The following is a 25,830-nucleotide window of genomic DNA, read 5'->3' on the forward strand; positions in this document are numbered from 1 at the left end:
GAACGTGCTCTCCACAGCAGACCTCTTTCCAGAAGCTCTGAAGTGGACTGCCATGATGGCTAACCCTCCCTCCCTCTCCGAAACTGAGGAGAAATGGAAATCCCCACCCCCATCCTTACAGGAAGCAGCCCCAGCCATTTGGTCTCATCAGATCTCCTCCACCACTTGCACAGCCCTGAAAAAGATGGGAAGTGCAAGTATTTTTTGAAGGAACGGCGGTTAGTCATTGACTAGGAAAAAAGCCAGCAGGTGGAATGTGGCACTTAAGTACGATAAACGTGCTCCTTACACTTGGTTACTTAAATGGTCGCTTGCTGACAAAGTTACTTACTTACCGACAGTTGTATCTATCGGTAAAGAGAGGGAAGGAAAAGGAGGGTCTCTCTGCAATTCCAAATGCCTTGCCCTGGCTTTATTCACAAGCCCTGCCACGTACTCACCCGCCACGCAACAACCGGGCCCTCATGGTGGCAAAGTCCATGGGATTCTTGATGATCTTCCGGTAGCCAGGCACTAGCCGGGGGTTAACGGGCTCCAGGAAAGGCCAAGCAGCTTCATGGGATTCCATCTCCATCAAGATGATCCTGAAAAAGAAGAGCCGACACTGAGTGGCGTTCAAGGGAACAATTCTGGCCAGAAGAGCGGAGTGTTATTTGGCCTCTTTTAATCCAGAAAGTCACTTTTGAGTGACGTCTCTCTCTCTCTCTTTTTTCCTCCTTATTAACTTTTGCCGATGCATACCTGAATCCCCGTTCCCACCTTTTCCAATTCCCTCTGGGAAACGTCCCATAAACCTCTCCCTGACCCTAATTGGCAGAGGCGAAACACCTACTCGCAGAAAGTCAGGTCAGCGCTCTGGCCTCGGGTAGACACTCTTCTTCGTTTGGAGGGAGAGAGGCCTTCAGCTGAGTAGCGAGGGGATGTATTTGCCAGGACACCACTGTGTTGCTGGGAGGCGGCTGCGGCTGCTGACCGAGATCGAGGGCTCAGCTCTTCCTTTCCCCCCAAAGGCCCGGAAGTGCCACTTTTCCGCTTCTTACCCCGTCGTGGAGAGCCATACTCCTCTTGATATTCCCCTTGCATCTGCATCACGAAAACATTGGGGGGACAGAAAGAGAGAAGAGAGAAACTATCATCAAGTCCTGGATTAGGAGTCCCTTTCAGTGTAGTCAATGCTATCTGCTAGTAAGCGTGCCAGTTTCCTCATAGGTGAGGCGTGGCACTGCGTCCCGCCCTTTCTCCCCTGGAACGCGAAGGCACTCGGTGAGAACAAAAGGAAACCTTGCCAACCCAGGAAAAAAAAGATCAGGGACTTGGAGACAAGACACGAAGTGGGTACCTGAGCGATGCAGAGAGAGCAGAACCAATCCCCGTCTGGCACCTCTGCCATCTTGGGTCGATGGCAATAGAGATGGCAGCCGCGGTCACAGCTATCGCACAACAGCAGATTCTCATCATCGTCCCCTTTTCGGCACACGAGGCAAGTCTGGAAAAAGGGAGAAGACAAAAATGGATAACCCCAAATCTCTTAACAGGATTTCCTATTCTCCTTCTCTAAAGTGAAACATCTTCTCACCCCAAAGGTGAGCTCCTCCTGGATGAAATTCACCCAGGCTAAATCTTTGCTTGAGATACACCTCTTTCGAACAAAGATACCCACCCCATGCATCCAACAACTTTTCTTTTTAAACTTCTGGTTAGCATTGGCTTAGCCATATACATGCCTATAACCAAGCCAGAAGAAGAATCACTAGTACTTTTTCCTGCAACAAGCATTTCACGGGTGACTTAACTGGCTTGGGTATCTCTTTTAGATTTGGTTACACTTCCTACCCTAACGCTCTTTCAGCCCTAGGCCCCTTCCTCACCGCTCTGACAACGGATTTCTCCCATGCTATAGAGAGCTCCAGTTGGTAGATGCACAAAGAGACTTGTGCTGCACTATGGCATCTTTCCAAAGTCTGGCGCCACATTCGCATCCGTGGTGTGATTTCGTATGTGCTGTAGAAAAAAAAAATTGTTAGATAAGGAACATCAATTGTAGTCAGCAAAATATATGATTAGTGAAGTGACATCAAAGAACCTCTGTAGAAGGTCAAGTCTAGGGGACCTGCATCTCAATCCTTACTTGTATAATAGATTATAACGATTATCGGATTCAAGTCGCTAGAAGTTCGAATAGGCTGGAAATCAGGCGACCAAGAACCATACCATACCCATGTCCTAAAAGCTTTGTTCCAGAATGCCAATGAACCCAGTAGATGAAATGGGTACCAAAGGCTCAAGCCTCTTATTCTATTAGAAGATATGGCAAACTATGATGATGTTTACCTCTGACTAAGAGCTGAGAAAATTGGGCTCAGAATCTCAATAATAAGAACACCTAGATGAGAGGAGACAAAGGAGTAAGTAAACTAACAATTTTCTTCTGGACAGTCTTTGATTAAAGTATTTGCCTTGTCTGAACCATCTGCTCCCTGGAATAGAATTCCTTTGGGGATCCGTAGGGCTCCCACCCCGTAGCTGTTCCACAAATTTGACTTAGATTTAGAGAATTCCAAAGTCCAAGAGACAGTGACTTCTGCTGCTGGAAGGCCACATTCCAAAAGCAGAGGGCTTGAAATTGTGGGGATTTAGGGAGTTGATTTTTTTAAGGAGTACAGGTAGCCCTTGGCTTACAACCAATCATTTAGTGACCATTCAAAATTACAACAGCATTGAAAAAAGCGATTTATGACATTTTTTTAATACTTACAACCGTTGCCGCAATTTGGACACTTGGCAACTGGCATGTTTTTATGATAGTTGTGGTGTCCTGGGGTCAAGTGATCACCTTTTGTGGCCTTCTGACAAGCAAAGTCAATGGGAAGCCAGATTCACTTAAGAACCATGTTTCTAGCAACTGAAGTGATCCATTTAAGAACTGTGGCAAGAAAGGTTGTAAAATGGTCCTAAACAACTGTCTTGCTTAACTAAATTTTGGGCTCAACTATGGTCGTAAGTTGAGAACTACCTGTAAAATGGGCACCTTAAACCTTTGCAAAGCTCAAAGCACCATTTTTTGCCCCTTAAATCTTCCCCCAGCACCCCAAAATGCAAGAAAGAATCAAACATTTTGGCCCCACTATTCCTGGGAAACCTCTAAGAGGTAATGAAAGGATGCTGGTGGGCTGCCCACAGCCTGAGTACAGTTTTTATAATCCTACTCTATTTAGCTCTTTAGAAGGCCAGATCCTAAAGTGGAAACTCAAATACTTTGGCCACCTAATGAGAAGGAAGGACTCACTGGAGAAGAGCCTAATGCTGGGAAAGATTGAGGGCAAGAGAAGAAGGGGACGACAGAGAATGAGGTGGCTGGATGGAGTCACTGAAGCAGTAGGCGTGAGCCTAGATGGACTCCAGAAGATGGTAGAGGACAGGAAGGCCTGGAGGAAAGTTGTCCATAGGGTCGCGATGGGTCGGACACGACTTCGCAACTAACAATAACCACTCTATTTAGATGCAGCAATACAAGTTGTCATCCACAGATCACAAAGACTGCCTTTTCTGGTCACTTAAACTCCTTCTATTTTTAGTTTGCCAAAATCTTCCAAAAGATTAGTTCCTAAAATGCCTTAGCTCATGAACATGTATCTTTTTAGTAAATTTTAGCCATTTTGAAGAACGCTGACATTTTCTGGCAAAGTTAAAATATTACCAAATTAAATGCTACAGTCCACTAACATGCAAGTATTATTTTCATACATTCAGTAGAAAGGCTCCATTGTTTTCCCCTGGTGCTACTGTACACTACAAACAAACTAACAAAAAAGAGCAAGAAAAATCTCCCCGAAGCCCGTTGTGGCCAACCTTGGGGTCTTTCTTCCTTTTAACACAGAGACACATACAAGACAAGGAAAGTTTCAAATCTCCCCAGCCCTGTCTTTTTTTTTTTCATTTCTCTTCTTTTAATCTTTCCATTATTTTTTTCCTCTATGAGACTGGAGGTCATAGGCAAAATGCTGCTTTTCTTTTTTCCAACCATGTTTTTGCAGAAAGGGTGCGTTTATAAAAGAGAAGGATAAGCAAGTATCAGAGGATGGGTAGCAAACAAAACTTTACAGTAGTTCTTGACTATAACTGAGCCCGGAATCACAGTGGTAAGTAGTTATGATCGTAAGTTGAGGCACTCACATAACCGGAAGTAATTTTCCAACCTGTCTTGCAACAGTTGTTGAGTGATTGCCATGGTCTTTCGGGGACCTTACTTATTTGAACTGGCATTTTTTGCTGGAAACTAGTAAAAACCTCCCCGAGTCGAAGGCACATGATTGCAGAACTCCATGATCATAAAAGTTAACATGCTTGACGTGTGGTCACGTGACTGTGCTGGGGTGGGGAAAACAAACCATTCATGATGGATATGGAGGCTTTGCAGGCCATTAAGAACCCATTTCACGGCCATCAGAACCTCAAGTGGCCACAAAAGGACCAGTTGTTAAGTGAGGACTACCTGTACTCGGTTCTATCCCAATAAAACAAGTTTTCTGCTGCTCTTGCATTAGCTGATAACAGCAGTTATCACATCCTCCTGTCATCTTCAATCGGGCAATTGGCCTGGAAATCAATCATTCTAAAAAGTTCACATCACGCCAGTCTAGCGAAATGTAAAAAAACAAACAAACAAAAAAACAACAACGCGCAATCAACAGACTTTGGGATTCTTGAGCCGCTGTTTTTAACAACCTGGGATATAGAATCAGTGGGTATAAATTTGCCAATTCAGCCATTAATAAAAGAAGGAGGCGCTCACATTTCCGTGGTCCCCTGCTCCAAGGTACCGGGGTTACTCAGCAGAGCTTTTTCTACCACCACCTCGTGCGTGGGCCAGAGAGGTTCTCTGAGGTATCTCCGCTCCAAGTTCTGCTCCAGGTCTGCAAGGCGGAGCACCGCAAGATCCAGAGGGTTGTTCGATTCACGCTGCAGGACAGATCCCTCTCGCTTGTTTTTTACGGTGATGTCTTCCAGGAGTTCTAGTTCACGTTCACAGTACCGCAAGTCTTTCCTAACGGAATCAGGATCTGGGCTCGTCCATCCCTAGAGGGAAGGCAAAGGATCAAAACCAAAACGACAAATAAAAAAAAATATTCGGAGGAAATGATGACAGCACAGGCTGTGAACGCTCAGAAGCAATTTGGAAGGTTTCTCCAAATAACGATTCAAACCGGTCCTGATAGCTACTCTTTGCCATTTCAGACCCTGACTGTTCCTCTGCCACTGCCCCTGGGAAGCTTCGTGTCAAATGGCGATGATACTCACCGAACGGAGTCCCGGCATTCTAAGAATGAAGAACACATCCAAAATAAAATCTACCTATCTAAACAAAACAGCCTAAATTATGACCACAGGGAAGCAGTGTCCACGCAACTGTAATTTGCCACGGAAAGATAGCTATGCTCAAAATACTTACTATCCAAAATCAACTAGTATTTTGCAGTTTCATTTAGCTGCAGTTTCAGCGCAACTGTCCCTTTAGGAGAGTAACGCCAGTAAGTTAAAAATGAAAATGTTAGCATCCATCCTAGCGTTTTAAGATGGCCTAGATGATTTCTCTAGTCCAGCGGTCACCAACCTTTTGGGCACCAGGTACCGGTGCCACGGAGAGAGCTTTTTTCGTGGACTGGAGGAGGTACGGTTTCACATGCTCCCTGCATCCCACAGATGGGGCTATGCTTGTTTGTGCAGCCCAATTTCTGGCATCCCGCGGCCCAGTGTCGGTCCACGGACCGGGAGTTGGGGACCCCTGCTCTAGTCCTGAGTGCTAATCTTCAAAACGTAACATCAAGGTGCATCGAATGATTATTTTCAGGATGAGCTTTGGAATCTAAGCCTCCTTCAACATCCTGGTCGAAGGGCATACCACTGTCGACAGGAGAGCAGATTCCACAGAATCTTAGCACTTACTCGAATCTGTAGATCGGCCATGAGCACCCGCTGCTCAAGCTCCTCCACCCACTGAAGCACTGATAGGTCTGTCTCAAAGGCACGCTCAGACATGGACCACTGCACCAGGGCTTCTTGAGAGATAAGGTGGCTGGCCACCTCAGAATGAATCTTGAAGATGGGATCTAGGTAGGAAGGTCACAAAAGTCAATTAAAAAAAATCAAGCTTCTGCTCACAGGCAGCGGACCAGAGAACGGGAAATTCTTACCATTGGCAGCTCGAGCACACACATCCCGTAGGTAATCCTTGTGCTTGGTAAGGTGCTTCTGCAGGGCTTTTTCCCGGATGCCTCGTGGGTGTAGTACCTCCACCACAGCTTCCAGCTCCTCTGGATCCTGCAACCACCACCAGCCACTCTGCATCTCTGCAAGGGAAGGACAGAAGATGCTCAGAGCCTGGCACCTTCTCAAAATTACCAATTCCAATAGAAGCTAATATCTATGGCTCAGGTTTGAACCGCGGAGACCTTGGCGCTCGCTGAATTTGGTTGTTTGCCTGCAGATGTTTCATTACCTGATTACATTTCATCATCAGTGTGCACTGAAGATTTTACCTACTTAGCAAGCAAACAACCACTACCAATTTCATCAAGATGCTTGACACCATGGCATATCCAGGGTATCCACCGTTTTGAGTATACAGGTAGGCCTCGAGTTACAAGTGTAATGGAGCCTGCCCACTCCACTTGTAGAGTGAATCTCATACCTCAAATGAGGTCACTCCCTTGCTCGCACCTAGTTAAGCGAAGATGAGGTATCTCAGGGTGGGGAAGGGCACGGAGGGCCTAGTGATGGAACAGGCCCCCAAGGCCTCCCCGACCCACTAAGATGCCACATGCTTTCCCCTCTCTTCCTGCCGTGCCGGACTCACCTGGAAAAGATCCGTCTCCTCTCTGCCGCGGTTCCTGCTGCCACCTGGATCTGAGGCCGGGGGATGCTTCCATTCCCCCCCAACGGCCCGATCTGGCCTTTTGCAGGTTGTTGCCGCCGCCCGGAAACAGGCCGCCGGAGAGCTACGTAAGCGTTCCCTGGCCTCAGATTCAGGCGGCAGCAGCCTGGAAAAGGCCTCTGGGGCTCCGATCCAGCCTCCGGAGGCAAGTGGAAGCGCCCACCGGCTTCAGTTCCATTCTCTGTTGCAGTGAACAGAGGCCTAAAGTACCATGAGATCATGCGAGATCAGTAGCATGAGATCTCACCCCACTGATCTCACGTGATCTTGCGTTACTTTAGGCCTCCATTCTCTGCGAACGGATTGAAGGCCTGGAGCAGCCAAGAAAGTGAAGGATCTCGATCTTTGTAGGGCAAGTATTGAAGGCCTGGTGCCTAGGGAGACCCGGGATGGGGAGGGAGGGAATAACCAGGATGAATGTTGCAAAGCCACTGAAGTCGCTCGTAAGGGTGAACGACTGCCGTGGTGCTGCAATATTTGTAACTTTGGGACTTGCTCGTAAGCACTAGGGGGCGCTCATTGTGTAACTTTGAATGAGCAGTAACTGAACACTCCTAACTCGGGGATTACCTGTACTGTCAAAAATGTATACAGTGTGTGTGTGTGTGTGTGTGTGTGTGTGTGTATACATATATACATACACATACACATATATATACACATACATACATACATACATACATACATATATACATACATCTACACACACACACACACACATATTAAAAAGCATGCTCTCTCATCACCAAAAAGTTTCTTGTCCCTTAGTTACTGAATGGCTCACAACTTAGTTGTGCATCACCTACACATGAAACTGAACTAATTTTCCCAACTACGCTTTTGCAAAACATAAAACATATTTTTTTCACTTTCTCTTTCTGTCATCCCTTCAAAGAATCCAGCAGACGGACCAGGAACTACAGAGGTGTTTGTCACTTACCAGGAGGTATAGGCTGTGCTGTCAGCTGGGTCAAGTATTTCTGTTCAATTTGTTTGAAAAGTTTAGTGGGGGGGCGCCCCCTTCGCCTTGGCTGCCCTAAAGGTTCAAGGATCTTTTTGGAACTATCCTTGGCTCTGGAGCAAGTGCTGTGGACCCTGGAGCTGGAATGCAATGGAGTAGAGGACAGTGGTGCCAATGCTGGGCTAGAGGTGGAATAGCCATTCAGCTGTGGAAGGGAAAATTCAAAAAGCATTTGCACTAAGCATTGCGACAGCAAGCATAACAACATTTAGAAAAGAATAAAATCATTAGAGAATTGGAAGGAAGCTTAGAGGATGCCAAGTCCAACCCCTTGATCAGTACAGGATTCTCTAGAGCAGGGGTGTCAAACTGCTGGCCTGCGGGCTGGACACGTCATCAGAAAACCGTGCCCACCCCATAGCCGGCAAGGGAGAAAAAACTCCGATACATCATGCGACGTCATGTGACGTCGCAAGTTTGACATGTCTGCTCTAGAGCATCTTTGACAGATGATCATCTAGTCTCTCTCTGAAGACCGCTACCGTGTTTCCCCGAAAATACAACCTACCCGGAAAATAAGACCTAGCTTGATTTTTTGGGGTGGGCCTAATATAAGCCCTAAACACCCCCCAAAATAAGACCTACTTAAGACCCTGCCCACTCTGTCCCATCGTAGGTTTTTTGGCAGGCCAGATTGCATGCCTCCCCCTCCCCTTGCCTTGCCTGCTGCCAATGCCGCCGCTGCGAGATGGCCTGAGCGTTAAGGGAGCCGGGGGCCTGAGGAAAACAGAGGCTGCCTCCTTCCTATCCCTGCCCTGGATGAGGAAATCCAATGGGAAGGCGGGGGTGGAGACTGGCCGGGGTCTCAACCAGCAGCTTCTCTCTTTTGCTCTCATCCAAAAGCAGCCTCTGGACGCGGCCTGCCCTGCCCTGCAGGCTTTGCTGGCTTTCTCTTCCTCTGCGGAAGGGCGGGAAAGAAAGCTGGGCATCCCGAGACGTTCCATTCTGGGAGGCGGATCAGGTTTCCCTCGGTGGGGGAGGAAGGCTTTGGAAACTGCCTTTTCATTTACATTTATCATCAATATTGTGATCCGTCCCTTTATTTAAAAAAAAATAAAAAATGATTTGTATTTGCCACGATTAGCCTCCTTGATCGCCAATGGGACGGCACAGCGTGAATCCTGCGCATGAGCTGCGGAAATACAGACACTCGCACCCTCAAAGCTCACACCGCTTCCTCACTCGGGGTGCAGAACCGCTTTACGTGAGCGTTGAGCTTTGTGGCTCAGCTAAACTCTTCAGCTGTGGCGGGCCACAGTTCCCATCAGCTTCAGGAAACTTGGGCGATGGAAACCTTAGGCCAGGCTCCTGGCAGCTGAAGCCATCTGCCTCGCCCGGGGTCAGGTTAGCCGTTGCCAGAGGCGTGGCCCATCCCCGTCCTCCAGCTCCGCCACACATGCGGGACAAGCCTCCCACGACGGCCAACCTGACCCTGGGTGAGCCGGATTGCTTACAGGGAGAGGCTGCGTGTTGCAGGAGGATGACTGCAAAGGGCGCCCGCGGATCCCTGCAGCTCCTGGAGGCTCTGAGCACTGTTTTCGGTGCCGCTCTGTTCCCTAACCTCGCTAGGCTGATTTGGTGGATGGGACTGCCTTCCGCCTTTCCCGCCACTCCATTGGCAGCTGATGCTGCCCTCCCGAGAGGCGGCGTAGCGATTGGACGGCAACTATGCTACAAAGGGGAATAGAACATCCCCCAAACCTCAGCCATCCTCTCCACGGCAAGCTGCAGCTGATCCGAACGGCTGCCTAAAACAGCGAGGCAGACACGCACACACACACAGTGCCAAAAACAGCCCTCGGAGCCTCCAGGAGCTGTGGGAATCCATGTGTGCCCTTTGCAGTCGTCCTCCTGCAACGCGCTGCCTCTCCCTGAATGCACTCTGGCTCCCTGACCCCGGGCGAGGCGGATGGCTTCAGCTGCCAGGAGCCTGGCCTAAGGTTTCCATCGCCCAAGTTTCCTGAAGCTGATGGGAACTGCGGCCCGCCACAGCTGAAGAGTTTAGCTGAGCCACAAAGCTCAACGCTCACGTAAAGCGGTTCTGCACCCCGAGTGAGGAAGCGGTGTGAGCTTTGAGGGTGCGAGTGTCTGTATTTCCACGGCTCATGCGCAGAATTCACACTGCGCTGTCCCACTGGTGATCAAGGAGGCTAATCGTGGTAAATACAAATTTTTTTTTTTAATAAAGGGACGGATTACAATATTGATGATGAATGTAAATGAAAAGGCAGTTTCCAAAGCCTTCCTCCCTCACCCAGGGAAACCTGAGTCACCTGGTGAGACGAGGCGACGGCCGGGCTGGGCTTTGTGTTGAAAAAAATAAAACACCCTCCGAAAATAAGCCCTAATGGGTTTTTTTTTTTTGGGACCAAAAATAAGACCCGGGCTTATTTCCGGAGAAACACGGTAGTGATCATCAGTGATTATTTGGTGTTTTGTTTCACTTGCTGACAGCTCATAGATTCAGGAAGTTCCTCCTGATATTACTCTGAACCTCCATCCATGTCCTTTTAACCCATGTTTAAAGTCGTACAGAAAATAAGTTCTCTCCTTTTTCTGTTTAACAGCCCTTTCAGATAGTTTAGAACTGCTATCGTACCTCATCTTTTCTCTAGGCTAAGGATAGCCACATCCTTTAAGGGTTCTCATTGGGTTTGGTTTCCAGGTCCTTGGCCGTCAAGGTAGCCTTCCTCAGAATTTGCTCCAATTTGTCACTGTTGTATCTAGAACTGGACTTAGTACCCCACGTGGGGTCTGATCAAGGCAGAGCAGAACAACTAACTACCTTCTGTTATCTGGACTCTCTGCTTCCGTTAATGTACCCCAAGACAGCATTTGTCTTTTTAGCAGCTGCATCGACTGTTGGCTTAAGTTTAACTTGCGGTCAACAAAGACACTCAGAAGTCTTTCACGTGCAGTACTGCCAATCCAAGGCTCCCCCATTCTACACTTGTGCCATACAATTTTCCTACTCGTTTTGTTCTTCTAAAAACATTTTTTTTAAAAAAAATGTTTTCCCTGCAGAAGCCATACCATTCTTAAGGAAATGGCTCTTACGTGTTACTAACGTGCGACCTCCAATCCCAAAAAGTTCCAAGCCTTTGTCTCAGAAATGAATAAAGCTTTACATCCCCCAACTCCTTTATATCCACAGGAACAATTTCCTTCTGCCGAGTCAAAGCGAAGCTTTTAACCTGGTGTTAAAGCACTCACCTGCTGAGCAGAAGTCTTTGACTGGTCCTTGGTAGATGGCTTGCAGAGCTGTGAGGTTCGAGAGGGTCGCTCAGTGGAAGAAGGAGCAAGTGAAGAGTCGTTGCACGACGTCCTGGGCAGCAAATTGAACCAGGTCACCTGTGTTTCTGAGATACTTTCGTCATCTGCTGTAGAGTCCGGCGGGTCATCTGGGGGTAACGGATCCCCTTTGCCAGGGCTGCTGTCTGGGGTGAGCACAGAGCTGTTAAACAACGAAGAGGCCTGCTGCGTCTGGCTGAGCCAAGAGAGAAAGGCTGACTGACTGAGGTCATGCTGAGACTGGCCCAGGGACACTGGATCTTCCAAAAACCCATTGACAGACAAGGGCGTGGGCTCGGGCAACTTGGATTCCAGATGCTCTGGTGGTGACAGGCCCACGTTGCCTCTCCATGGCCAACTCCACGATCTCGAAGTTGTGCAGTTCATATAATCGGGATCTGAGGGTGCGTCAGTGTTCTCCTTTTTGACTGACGGTGCTTCATGTTCTTCCTCTTTCAGAGCCTCTCCCTTTTCCAATGAGTTCTTGGACGCTGGGAGGGATGCTGCTTTTGGGGGGGACAACAAAGAAGAGAAAGTTGGGTAACTTTCACCACTAGATGGTGCTCAAACCTACTGAAGTGAAAGAAGCAACAGAATCTAATGTCCTACCAGCAGCATCTAAACTCCCTTTTTTATGACCCTGTAATCCCTTAATCTGAGGTAGAGTCAGAGTGACTGGATGGAGCGGAGCATTTACTGGCCAGATGCCCTTCCTGATGCCACACGAAGTTCGCAGCGGGTATTTTTTTTTCCTTTTGCTCCCTAGGAGAAAAACATCTGCCACTACCTAGGATTGAACTCTCAACCTTCCAAATGGGAGGCCAGTGTCTTCACCGCTAGGCCACCGTGCCACTCACTACCAAAAAATATCTACGCCACTGAAAGTATCCCCCAGTCTCCAGTTGCCAGATACACATCGCCAGGTAGATATCACACTAGAAAAATGGCAGAGGATGTTCTAGAAGGAAAAAAAAGATGGAACAAAGAAAATAGTACTTTCCTCTTCTCATTATAAATTACCCAGCTCACAATTTTTTTTTCGACTGACGGCACGATGGTCGAATTGTACAACCAAAATCCAGAGGGCAATTTGGTCAGCAGATACTGTAATTCAGTGATGGAGTTATTAAGGAAGGCTTTGTAAAGCGCTATTCTTTATTTTCTATTTACACTTCTTTAAATTTGTCTTATTAGTTGTTACCTATTGCCAATGGTAACCATCCTGCTCCTTGGGGGCCAGTAATGAAGGTGTATCGTATATAAGTAGCCTTCAACTTACCACTGGTCAATTAACAACCATTCGGGATTATGACGGAGTTGAAAAGTTACCTGTCCTTGAAGTTACACCTGCCGTACCTCTGTGGTCCCGGCTGCATTTCAAGGCCCTGGCAACTGGCTCATATTTATGACTGGTTGCAGCATCCCACAGTCACCTGATAGCATTTTGTGATGCTTTTTGCTATTTTCCAGCAAAAAAAGCAAACAAACCCCAATGGATAAAATGGATTTGCACTTAACAACCATGTGGTTGATTATGTGGCTTGCTTAACGACTGTGACAACTCACTTAACCACCACCATAAAAGCAGTCACATAGTGCCTCAATGTATGTAATGACTCACAATCAAAATTCCAGTCCCAATGGAGGTTGTAAATGAAGGACTACCTGTCCTGGATGATACCACTTAGAATCCAAACCTCCCTCCCTCCGCGAAGAAGGAACCACTCGCCCACATATCCAGGCCCTGCATACCTTCTGAAGCCTCGCAGCCTTCTATAAAGATCCCACCTAGGTGGGGCAGGACCCAATACCGCCGCCGATATCGATCTTGCCCAAGTGATGATGCACGTAACAACTGTGAGGAGTGGAGCAGCTTTTTGCGAAAGAACATCTGGCGCTGCAGGAAAAATCAGAACACCAAGAATGTAAAAGGAAAAGTCAGTTGTTTTAAATAAACTTTTAACGTTTCCACCTATCACCCTTACAGGAAACCCCAATAACCACTGCTACGTCTGGCAGAAGCTTCAACTCTTCTATTTTCTTTATTTTATTTTTTTTCAACAGCAAACATTTACCTTGGAAAGTTTTTCAATTTGCCTCTCTAGCTCTGGCACGCTGGAAATCAAACTTTCGTTCTGTGGGAGGAGGAGACAAGTTAAAACTAGATTCCTGATTACCTCCCCAAATAAGTTTTGTTTTGAAAACACTCTATCTCCCAAATGTAAAACTTCCAACTCTTTTGCTTCTCTTGGCAGTTGAAATGTTTCTCATTAAAAAGCCAAGAGGGAAGTATGACAAATGTATTGGTTGATAGCTGTAACTCTTTAGGGAAATGCAAGCTTCATTTAAAGACAAAGAAGATGCAAAAAAAAAAAACCTCTTAAGAATTTTTAAAAAGAATGTTGTGATGCTTACAATAGAAATCCTCAAACATCCTTCCTTAAAAAAAAAACATTTTATGCCAGAAGTTGCAACATAAATGTAGGGTTCCAGTTACTCAGTATTTGCTGTGTTAAGAGATTAACATATTTCTGTCCAAACACGTTATCATTGTTAGACGACAAGAACACATCATATTCCTCACTGACTCCGTGGTGCTAAGACCTACTTCATTATCTCTCCGGGTTTTGCATGCCCTTCTTCTTTCCTCCTCTTCGTCTATTTCTTTGTCATCGTTTTCCTCGATGATGCGGGAGCTCCGTCGCCACCGTCCTTCCTCCAAACCGGTGATTTCCGATTCAGGACGCCCGGTCTTTTTAGCTAGGGCAATCTTTAATCTTCAATACAAGGAGAAGAACGGGAGGTGTAAACAAAAGGGGGAAAGGGTCGCGTTGCCTTACTGCGAAGGGCTTAAAGGATCCATATAGTAAAGGAGAAGAACTGGAGAAAAAGATGTTATTCCTAAATCCTCTGGTAAATAAAAAGTGGTAGAATCCCCAGGGTCACAATAATATTCCATACTACTGTGATTTTCACATTGAATAAATTTATGACCAGTATGTTTTTTATTCTTCTTGTCACGGCGTTCCCATAAATAGAATACTTCTGCAATAGGCCCACATTAATTCTACAGATACACACCTGCGTAACTTTCCCTCAATGATCCACTTATTTCTCCTATGGTTGGACATGCTCTCCAGAGTCTTGTCAATTTCACTGCAGGATGTAGAAAGAGTTGTTAAGAAAATGGGGAGGATAGCAGAAGACTGACATTCCTTTATCAACATCTGCGTGTAATGCTAATTTCAAGACATCTGAAAATGCAATCTGGCTTATAACAATGGATATTCACCAATTCCTTCTTTTGGGACAGATACCCCCAGGTTATACGGGCATAATGTTTTGGACCCTGCTGCTTCCACTCCCATTTCATCAATCCTATTTTACTACTGTTTCCTAAGTTTGAGTATCAGTGGCAACGTGTCTGCACTGTGAATACGTTCTCTACCTGTCTCAGAGAAGGCCATTGCAAGCACCTGCATAGGTTCTCCTGTGGATCAAAGCTGCATCCTGACATAGGGCAGCCAGAATTCTTACAGCCGGTACATACGTCTAAACCTAAACAGCACATATGTTGAGAAACTGATGCCGAGGGCCACGTATGCATACCTGCCCACCCTGCAGCTTTTGAATGTGGCCACCTGGGAATTTTCCAAAAATTATTACCAAATTAGCTTAACGTTTTAAGCTAATACGAAATGGGAAATATTACATTCAGGTACTGCAAGCTACAGCCACACTCCAAAGCTGCTTTTGGGGAATGGTGTGTGTGGCACTGTGCTACTGGGCTCTCTTACATGCTTTTACCCTCCAACTCGTGGTAACAACAGAATTTTGAGACTCACGCTCTGTCCCGATCCATATCCATTTTAAACCTTCAATGCCACACATAAGGCGCCACATAGGTCGCACCTAGCAGGGAGAAGCACAACTGCAGGAGTCACCTAACCTGACATCACTTACTTGATGATAAGGGTGCTGCTGTTGAGCTCATTCACCAAGAAGGCCAGGATGGCAGCCTTTTTATCTGGAGGCAGTGCCTGGAAGGGTTTAGTTCTCAAGCTATCACACAGGCTTCCGTCTCCCCCATAGGCTATGAGGAAGCAGCGCAAGACCTCAGACACGGTGTCACGGTTCAGACTTATTTCTGTGAGTTTTTCACCAAGGATCTTCAACGCCTGGCAAGCAAAATAATAAAAAAAAGGACCATAGATAATTTTGTTGTTGTTGTTGCTGACACACACATATCCCAATTCCTCCTATCGACAACAGATAGAAACGAAGGGCAGGCACTGTGTACAAAGTTTTAAAAATAATTTGTCACCTTTGCTGAGGAAGCAAGTTCTAAGCAACTAAGCAAGCATTTAAAAATTCTACAGTCTATATAACTTGTACTAGATTGCATTTTCTGCAATAAATGTAAAATAGAGCAACGGTGAAAAGGTGTGTGTGGGGGGGAAACCAGTTATTTAACCTGGATCTTGAAAACTCTTCAGTTATGTTGCACTTTGTAATTCAAGGTCTAATATGGGATAAATCAAGTCCAGCAGTCTTTTAAAAGGCCAACTTTCACTTAAAAGAACAAAATCTAAAACAAACTGGCTGGAGAGATAGATATGAAAATATGCCGACTGCACCTGGTGAAACCTCAAAGCCAGTGGTGGGGTGGAAATAAATTTGCAAGTTATCAAGGGAATTGCACATGTTGCACAGTTTCTCCCTATGCTACTAGAGATATGTCAAAAGTATAAAGGCAGTTAGTTTTTGCACTATTCTTGTTTATACAGCATTGTTATTTTATTATCTTTCTCCACCACTTTTAGTGATGCGCAGCTGACGGCATCACGTAGCTGGGATTGGATTAAAATGAAGGAATACAAAAACAACTTGCAGCACAATCAGCCAAACCTTCCTTTTCAAGGATTCCTCTCATAAAACGCATCTACGTTTCGCTCTGCAACCTTGAAAACTAACAACAGGTTCAGGGAAACTGATGGATGCCTTAAGAGTTCCTTTGTGTCAGAATTGAACCCATAAAGCAATGGTTCCTATAAAAGCAACTTTCTCTTCATTGTAAAACAGAAATTATATAACAAGCAAACATTCTCCAGTATGGAAGGCAAGAGAGTCTGAAAACTATCTGAACGCTAGCCGATGTTGTGATTCAGGGTCAGCCTGTGGGTTCGGCAGTTGGGTCGGACGACTCAGAGGAGGAGGAGGGGGGTGTTGAAGACCTTGCTGAGGGGGTTGAAGATCTTGCTGATGAGAGCCCTCAGCCAGGCCCCTCCCACTTGGTCACCACGGAGACCCAGCTGTGTGAGCCTGACAGTGTGGATGAAGATGACCCACAGCTGGCCCTGTTCAAGGACACCCAATGCAGGAGGCAGTCAATTAGGAGTAAACAGAGGAAGGCAATGGGGCTTCTCGGAAGGAGGCAGAGAGAAGCCACGCCCTGAACTCTATATAAGGGGAATGTGTGGGGAGGGCTGGTTTGCTGAAGGCAACCGCTCGGATAGTTCATGTTTCTTAAAGTTCCTGTTTCTGGGTTTGTCTTGTTCCGTTTGTTTTTGTGGTAATAAATTTGGCAGGCGTAATTCCAGCCTCTTGCCTTCTTGAAAAAGGGGTTGTCCCTGCATTTTCTGCAGGGCTGGTAGCAGGCTGGTACAGAACAGCCGACATTAACACCAACATTTAAAAAACATGCCCTTTCCCCTTTAAGCGTACCTTTTTTTCCTCCCTTCTTTATTTTCTGCCCAACCTGTCTATTGTGTTAGCTGGAGAAGAAAACTTGAAACTCTGGGCTTCTAATAAGGAAAGCAGCAGAAATGCTTGCTACGCCTCTGTAGCCATTTGTGAGCTCTTTTGTTTCAATATGGCAACTACCAAGTAGGTTTGTAAATCCAAAAAGCTTTAGCTTGTTTAATTGTAGTTTACTGAACACACCACAGCTAGCTAGGTTCATATGTAACAGTGAATCATAAACTATGCAAAGTGTAAGGTAGGTCAATCAATTCAGACTTTTGCTATTAGCTTAATCTGCATAAAAATCAAATTATCAATACAAAAGTATTGCCTGGATACAGAGATTTTGTAGGACTGTGCAGCATTTTGGATTTGAAGGTAGGGGGAAAGAAAAATGCTCCGGAGGATATAGAGGCACTCAGGTAGCTGTTGTCGACAACTCCTTAAAGCCACCGAATCTCTTCCATGGGATTGTTCATGGGACTCTGCAGAAGAAGCTGGGAAAAGACCATTCGACTCAGGAACCAGCGTTATGATAGTGCTGCTATGTGCTCCAAAACACTTTTCCCCCCTTTGAATCCAAAGCATTATACAGCAATCTTACTCTGAACTTGGGATTTAGGTCAACTGCTCCATGTTAATGTGTAGATCTTTTCAGTGGCTACAACAGGACAATAATCCCTGTTGCTCTACAAGGCTGACTTCTAGTGTTGGCATTTGGTGACAAGCCATCTTAGTCCATATCCTATTTAACAGGCTACATGTTGAAATGAAGCCAACCCTGCACGCATTCCTCATTTCCACAGCGGAGCAAAAACCATTAGGTGCAGCTCTCTCATACTTGGATCTTCCTTATTTCTAACTGTTAGGACTCCGTTATCTGCTCGAAAATGTGGCTGTAGTATTCTTAAGTCCTAAAGGTTGGCTAAACAGGATGCTCAACATTTTCAGTTATAGCTTCAGTTCTTTGCAGAGTCCATTGACTTGCCTGATGATAAAAGAATTTATGTGACAAATAAAGTTAGTTTTGCAGCATTATGCAAAGTAAGAAAATTATTCAGTATTATCTCATTTTTCTGGGTAAAGAATTTGGACTGCTTGAGGGTAGGGGGCATCCTGACAACAGATATACACAACCCTACCTGACAGCATGAAGGCAGGCCAGGGTCGTACAACGCCACTTTCACCAGCTTTACCAGAAGATCCAAAACTTCACCCAAACTATCTCCTACATTGAAGAGGCCTTCTTGGAGGGTACTCAAACTGGGAATTTCCCTGGCTACATCAAAACCCAGCACTTTGCCATAGTTATGTAGGAATTCCACAATGGCTAAGCAATCTGAGAAGGCTTGGCTGGGCAAAACCAATCCAGGAATGCGAGAAAATTCTGGCAGAGGCTGGAGAAAATGGGAGAAAAGGCAAAAATATTAACACAGTACGAAAGGGAGGTATGGCACCAAGTGACACGAGAGGCAATAGCGATTACTGGTTCCAGGGAGGTAGAGCCCAAGAATATTTATATATTAGTAAAAATCTTATTCCCACAATCTTTAACTGGTCAAAATGTATCACAGGGCAACAATTTTTGAACCAAATGGACAAACTTACAGAATGTGTCCAAAGTCTGCGACCCATGAATCCCATGAAATTGGAATTCGACAAATTTTATAAAATCTTTTATGACATAAAACATAAAACAGTTTAGGACATAAGACGAAACATAAGACATTTCTGTGCTGATGTTCGACCGTGCTGCATAGTTCAATAGGAGTTATTTTTAAAACGGATAATATCACTGAACGCATCGCAACTTTCCCAATGAAACTCAGAATACTGGAAATTCAAAAGTCACTGATAAATGCACTGAAGAATCCGGTGAGAAAATATTTCTGAAATGACGGCCCAAGGAATGACAGGCTGTCTAGTACAGTGGTCCCCAATCCCCAGGCCATGGCCCACTGCCTGGCCGCAGCACGTTTGGAGCCGGGCCGCGCAAGTGGCGGGCGTGCCCTTGCGCGCACACGCAGCTCCGCTTGCTCAAGCAGGGGACACTCGTGCTCACACACGCAGCCCCGCTTGTGCAAGCAGCGGGCGCTCACGCAAGCAGCTCCACTTAATAAGTACTTTCATCCTGGCACTAGCTGTTATATAGGACACATTATACTACGTGCACTGCACGTTTCTTCCCGCATACAATCTGGGAGAAGACATTTCAGTGCTGGCACTTTTTCCATTGGCTGCTGCATGAAGAAGCTGAAGACCCCTTCCAAATTAGTAAGGGTTGCATTCCAGGTATATAGCTTTAACAATTTGCATAGCTTAATCTTTCTATGGCTATTTCCCCCCCCCCCCCACTTTCCCAATCTAATTTATCCTATATTCCCAAAAAGGTCATAATGTTTTTCCAAGAACTACAAAGACTACAAAATGCATTCACAAATATTCTAAAGATTTAAACCTTAAAACGAATTAAGAATTTACAGGTGACAAATTGCTGAAGGTACTTTTTACGCGGCATTCGCCGTCTTCTGGTGCAGAAATCCCTTCTTTATTGGAAAAGATCCCTCTGAAACAGCAGGACGAACTGGTACCTTTACAACCGGAATCGAGCGCCAAGCAGATCAACGTACCTGGTGGTCTCCTAAACACATATCCTCAGTGGGCTTTTTCATTTCCTCCAGGATCATTTGCTGCCGCTGCCGCTCTTCCTGACGGCGCTGAGCAAGGAGATTCTTATCAGCCTTCCGGGGAACCTTCCCTGAGGGCGCCGCTTTCTTCTCCTTGGGCTTCGCTTTTTCTTTCAATTTCACTTTCTCATTCGGCTTCTCCGGTTTGCTCTTTTCTGGCTTGCTCTTCTCCTTCTTGATCTGGGGCTGGGGGTGGGTGGGTGGGGGGAATGGGGGAGAGAGAAGGTAAGTTGTTAAGCTTTGCATAAGGTTATTCCCAACCCGGCAACTTTCCTCTTTTTCCAAGAAATCCCTCATAATCACTAACATCTACCTTAGTTTTCTTTTTGGCTTCCTTAGACTTGGCCTCCTTGGACTTTGTGGTCTTGGCTTCTTGCTTCTGCTTATTTTGTACCTAGGGAGAAAACCAACCATGCTGAGAACACAAAGAAAAACACCAAAGGGGGGGGGGAGGGAAATAATTGCTCCATTTTTAAATAAAACAGTGGTTTTCCCCAACTTCTACTGCATAGATTTATCCATCATATTTTGCCTGTCTCGCATTCTAACCAAAACATTCTAAACCCCCAAGATTCTGCTAACCGAGACATGATCCACTTCGCGTGGCTTAGATTCTCCAGGAAGCGAATTGCAGGATTTGGCATTTAAGTACTTTGGTTTTAACAAATACCTCCTCCCCTTCCCCCTACAACTCTAGAGAAGCAGCTGTAGAAATACTGGAGCTTTCGCTCCTTCCCAATGTCAACATTCAGGTAATTTTGGTTCTCAATTCTTTTTTGCTGTTCTATTTTTTTTTCACTAAAACCACTCCCCCCCCAACAATGTCACATTATTTTAAAATATGAAAAAGGTATGTGAACATAAATTCAGTTTTGGATTTTCTCCTGTACAATATGGAAGGCTTATTAAACCTCTGCATATCGGCAGCCTTACTAGCAACCAAGAAAGAAGGTCTTACAATATATCACCTCCATCCTCTACATTTTTGAGTTCAGGAATGCTTTTTCTCTCCCAAAAAAATGCCCACAAGGATGACCGAGACTTCTTAAGCAGAATGCACAAGCTTTTTCTATTTTGTGTACCTTTTGTCTCATTTTCTTCTTGATCTTGGTCATCTTCAGCTTATCTTCATCACTCAGAAACTCTGCAGATACAAAAAGGGAGAATGAGACTAAACTAGCTCTACATCTGATGTCTAACAATACCTTTATTCTTTAGAGGAAGGTATTAATTTTCCAAAAGACGTGGCTGACATGGGCCAAAAGAAATATACTCAGCGTGAACACAACACAGTCTTTTTTCATAGCTAAAGTTTTGTTCCTTTCTCAGGTTTAGCTGTTTCAGCCATTAAACAAGCTTTCGTGATCGTGGTTTTTTTTAATATAAGCTCCATTGTGAGGAATGAAATCTGCGAACTCTACCCACATATAAACTAATGAGCTGTTTTAAAGATATTAAGTGAACTGCAAGAATATAAATAATCTAAGAGCACGAAACACTGAGCAATCTACTCACAGGTCCAACAGCAAATATGAATCTATTGCATGATTTTAGTGCTGCTTAGTAATTAAAAATAAATAATAAAACTCTTTCTGTGGACTTTAAAGTCAGATCAAGTGCAGACAAGCTATAATGTCGGCAGGTGGCACTGAGGATTTTACTCCATTGTATAATGAATAAAAAATTTCTTCCTATTTGCCTCCATCTCTTGTGTATTCTACACAGTGGCTTCACCAGATGAAACTGGCAGCGAGCCCAAAGAGTCATAATTAAATCAATGTGGCTAAATTGCTCTCCCCTACAACACCCAGGCAGGGCTGTAGCTTTATTAGGAAGCATTCGGTATTCAGGATAGCGAGAGCATGTTACTGCTTAAAGTATAATAATTATGGAGACTAGGACACCCTGGATACTTCAAATTTCTTGCAATTAAAACAGAGGTAGGCCATCTCTGCCCCAGAACAGCATGTGACCTGTGTGGCCTCAGAATATCCTCTGCTCCTATTTGCTGAAGAGTAACAACATAGTTCCTCACCATATTGAGTCAGAATGCAAACCGTAGTGATGAATCCAACAGGGGCTTAAAATAGATTAAGATATAAAAAAACCCCACACAAAATCCATTCCCCACCCCAACAAAATTTAGCCCAACCCACTGTGCCTCACTGCCCACCTGCTATGGTCCTAAGGCTACCAAAAAATATTCAGTGACCTGATTTGAAGCTGCTTAGAGTAAGACAGGACTGATGGAGCACCCATGGCTGCACTCCACAAAGGTTCTATTTATATATCTGATCCTAAATCTTTCAGCTTTTTAAATAACGACAACAACAAAAAAAGTTCTAGCCCCCACTGCAATGGAAACATAAGTGAGAGCTAGGAAGAAGGTGGTACCTGCAAGTACTTCCAGTTCTGAAAAGCACATCTCTTATTTTCTGTGTAACTACCTGCCCCTCCCCTCAAATTCTCCAGTCATGTTCTCTTACCTATATATTCTTACCGCCCCTTGCTTATCCGTTCCTCTCTTCCTGCTGCCACACCGCTCCTTGACAAGAAATTCCAAATTTTGCAAAAACTCACACATCAGTTTCCAGAAAAGGCATGCAAATGAAAAAATAAGCAGATTTGCATGCATCTTGTTGATTGGCATTATTTTTGAGAGCAAAAGTTGAATTTTCTTGCTGCACATAATGAACAGCCTTTCCTCCAGAAACTGACAAAACAACCACTGCCACAAGCTAGAATGTTTTCTTGTGAAAGCTACAAGCATGCAAAAAAAAAAAGGCTAGTCCAACTGGTACCTTGGGTTTCCAGCTTTTTCAAAACTCTGACATCGGTCTTGCTCAGCAGGTCAAGCACTTTCACTTTGGGAGGTCGGCCCCGTCCACGTTTCACTTTGGGCATTTCCTTAGCCTTGATTTTCTCGGTATTTCGAGGGCGGCCACGCTTTCCCGTGATGGCCTGGATACGTGAAGGGATTTCTTCATGTGACAATTTTACCCACTGCAAGCCCTGTGAAATGAAGAAAAGGATGCTGCAGATGTTGTAGCTTACACAGGTCAGTATCCCTTTTGCTGGCCATACTGTTTAGTGCTGATGGAAACTGAAGACCGCAATATCTGCAGGGCAAAGGGCATATCCTCAGAATCCACAGAAACAAATCCTTCCATACACACCTGTAATATACTTTTGGTCTAGAAGCAGAAAAACAATTTGGGGAGAGGATGAAGAGTGGACTAACTATGTGTTTCAAACTCAGTTTACTAAGCCATTAGGCCAGATAGAAACAGTCCTTGACCTACAACAGTCCTTGACCTACAACCACAATGGGTCCGGATTACCTACGGCAACACCTGCGGCCGGCGACAACCTCCCTCCGTCCAGTGCACTCCCACAGAGAGGGCCTCCTCAGGGTGCCTCCGATCAAAGAATGGCGATTGGTGGCCCCCAGGGGGAGGGCGTTCTCTGTGGGCACGCCAGACCTGTGGAACCGCTTGCCGGTTGAGCTCCGGATGGCCGCCCGACCTCCGCTCCTTCCGGCGCGATCTAAAAACTTATCTATTCAAGCAATCCGACCTAGTCTGATAGGTTACGGTTGGGGTTTTAATATGTCTTTTAATTACTGTTTTAAATCTGGGCATAATATTTAATTGTTTTTTTAATTACGGCGGCAAGACTTTTGATAGGCCAATACTGGAAGAAAGAGGAACTGCCGACCATAGAGGAGTGGACTTTAAAGGTTTCCGACCTGGCAGAGATGGCGAAGATTTCGGCCTATTTGAAAGATCATTCGCAAGAACGCTATATTATGGAATGGAGAAAATGGATTGAGTTTATCCAGAACAAGTATAGGGTTAAGAAGTTCTATGTAGCATTTGAATAAGTCTTCTTTCGTTTTTTTTTCTTTTCTTATCTTAGTTTCTTTTTATATATATTCAATATTATTATTATTTGTTTTATCCTATATAAGCTAGAGAGTGATGGATTTTAGAGTTTATAATTGTTAGTATATGATTGCTTATGATTGCATTTTATATATATACCTTGTATTTAGCTCTGGGAAGTCGGGGGGGGGGAGGGGGGGAGGGGGGGAGGTAGGGAGGGGGGAGGAGGGAGGGGAGGGGGGGATTCTTAAAGGAAAACTGTATTTTAAAACTTTTCAATAAAAAAAATATTTAATTGTTTTTTAACTTTTGTATTTCGTTTTTATATTTATTGCCCTGTACACCGCCCTGAGTCCTTCGGGAGAAGGGCGGTATAAAAATATAATAAACAATAAATAATAATAATAAATAATTGAGCCCAACATTCCCATTGCTTAGCTAGTGAGTCTTGCCCCGTTTTGCAACCTTTCTTGACACAGTTGGTAAGTGAATCAATGCAGTTGTAAAATTAGTAACATGGTTGTTAAGTGAATCTGGCCTCCCCCATTGACTTTGCTTGTCAGAGGGTCGCACAAGGTGATCGCATGACTCAGGGACGCTGCGATCATCATAAATACATATCAGTTACCCACAGTGTCCAAATTTTGATCATGCATTCATGGGGATGCTGCAGTGGTCATAAGTGTGAAAAAGTCACTTAAGTAACTTTTTTTCAAGTGCCATTGCAATTTTGAACGGTCACTACTCTGTTGTAATCCTTGGCCCCAGGATTTCTAGCACAATCTTGACAAAAGGACAGATGCTAAAAAAAAAATAATCACAAGTTGCCAATGATTCCTCAGAAGAGGAAGATCTACCTCAGATGTATCTCGCTCTTCAAAGAAATCGCCCACTGGCATTCGGGGACTGAAGCTGAAGTGCTCACGGCGGACGTTCTGCCCATCATTTCTGCTCAGGTACTGCAGGAGAATAAACCACCAAAACATTAATCAAGCACTTAAGTTTCTTTTTAAGATGGAGGTTCTCTCTGAAGTGAGCATAGTACCTTTGGAACTAGTGAAATACTCTGAATTGGTGTCCAGATAACAATGTAATCTAAACAAGCATATTGGATAGCATCCATTATAACTGATTAACAATCTTAGATTCTGCTTGGTGTCTTATAAGAAGTATTCAAAAAGGGCAAAGCAAATCTTATTCCAAGACCAAGATAGGAACTACATTCATATCCTGATAAGAGAAGATGATGAAGGTAGTCACGTGGCAATAAAAGGCAGGGGATGCTACATGATAGGGCCGACAGCCTGGAGTTTACAAGGAAGAAATGAAGGAGTCTTGGATAACAAGAGGCCACGGTCTGAAACAGAGGATCAAAGAACACTAATGCAAGCAGATGAATAGTACTGAACCTCACGCTGCAGCTCTGCTCAAGAAGCAGGAGTAGCCATGGTTCAGGGAGGCCTTTGAAAATTTTTTTATCTAGTGTGGCAACCGTGCCCTTTCCTAGACCAAGAGAGTTCATTCACGGTCAATGTTCCACGGTCACCTCCATCTGAATTACTGCAATGTGCTCTAGATGGGGTTGCTCTTGAAGATTACCCCAAAACTTCCAAATGGTCTAGAATGCGCCAAAACACACAGTAACACCTGTCTTGGGCAAGCTGCTCTTGCTTCGAGTTTCTTTCTGGGTACAATTCAAGTGCTGGGTCATCACCTTTAAAGCCCTTTATTTTGTGGGATGAAGTTAACTAAAGGACTTCCTTTCCCTAAAAACATCTACCCATCCTACCAGGTCAGATGGGGTGGGCATACTCCTAGTCCCTTCCCCTAAACATTGCCATCTTATGGGAGCTAGGAAGCCTGATTTTTCTCTGGCAGCCCCTGTTTCATGGAACATTCTTTACCCTCAGATTGTCTGGGAAGCATTGAAGAGACTGCAGAACTCTGACTTAGCACGAAATGTTTCTAAGAAGAAAGGAGGGAGGGAGGGAGGGAGGGAGGGAGGGAGGAAGGGAGGGAGGGAGGAAGGAAGGAAGGAAGGAAGGAAGGAAGGAAGGAAGGAAGGAAGGAAGGAAGGAAGGAAGGAAGGCCAAATGAGTGCGGATCCAGGTAAGAAGGTGTTCTGACACAGTATCTCTTCTCTTTGGAAATTCTGAAAAAAGAGGAACTTTGTCTGGGCTGGAAGAAAGCAACATTATTCTCAGCAGACAAAATAAATGTTCAAGAATGATTTTAAAACTGTGTTGCAGAATAGTATATCAAATGGAGAAGTCA

General features: G+C 45.0%; 1 protein-coding gene across 6 annotated transcripts in view; it reads right to left on the reverse strand.

Moving 5' to 3' along the window:
* The window catches only part of BAZ2A (bromodomain adjacent to zinc finger domain 2A), a 74,185-nt gene that overhangs the window by 4,311 nt on the left and 44,044 nt on the right, over window positions 1-25,830 (reverse strand). For 4 of the 6 annotated variants that reach the window (XM_083352412.1, XM_083352414.1, XM_083352413.1 and 1 more), the window contains 20 exons: window positions 24,414-24,515; window positions 22,474-22,684; window positions 20,755-20,816; window positions 19,986-20,066; window positions 19,616-19,858; window positions 18,128-18,382; window positions 15,207-15,421; window positions 14,325-14,399; window positions 13,852-14,020; window positions 13,319-13,378; window positions 12,996-13,140; window positions 11,166-11,749; window positions 7,872-8,097; window positions 6,192-6,347; window positions 5,944-6,107; window positions 4,793-5,076; window positions 1,869-2,001; window positions 1,340-1,486; window positions 833-1,083; window positions 441-584 (listed from right to left, as the gene is read on the reverse strand). In XM_083352412.1, coding sequence (XP_083208538.1) covers window positions 441-584; window positions 833-1,083; window positions 1,340-1,486; window positions 1,869-2,001; window positions 4,793-5,076; window positions 5,944-6,107; window positions 6,192-6,347; window positions 7,872-8,097; window positions 11,166-11,749; window positions 12,996-13,140; window positions 13,319-13,378; window positions 13,852-14,020; window positions 14,325-14,399; window positions 15,207-15,421; window positions 18,128-18,382; window positions 19,616-19,858; window positions 19,986-20,066; window positions 20,755-20,816; window positions 22,474-22,684; window positions 24,414-24,515 — 3,707 coding nt within the window. Of the gene's footprint in view, window positions 1-119; window positions 176-440; window positions 585-832; window positions 1,084-1,339; window positions 1,487-1,868; window positions 2,002-4,792; window positions 5,077-5,943; window positions 6,108-6,191; window positions 6,348-7,871; window positions 8,098-11,165; window positions 11,750-12,995; window positions 13,141-13,318; window positions 13,379-13,851; window positions 14,021-14,324; window positions 14,400-15,206; window positions 15,422-18,127; window positions 18,383-19,615; window positions 19,859-19,985; window positions 20,067-20,754; window positions 20,817-22,473; window positions 22,685-24,413; window positions 24,516-25,830 lie in introns of all 6 variants that reach the window. The other 2 variants (XM_083352415.1, XM_083352411.1) reach the window with 2 other exon arrangements.

Source organism: Vipera ursinii, assembly GCF_947247035.1.
Source record: "Vipera ursinii genome assembly, chromosome: 2".
Taxonomy (NCBI): Eukaryota; Metazoa; Chordata; class Lepidosauria; order Squamata; family Viperidae; genus Vipera; species Vipera ursinii.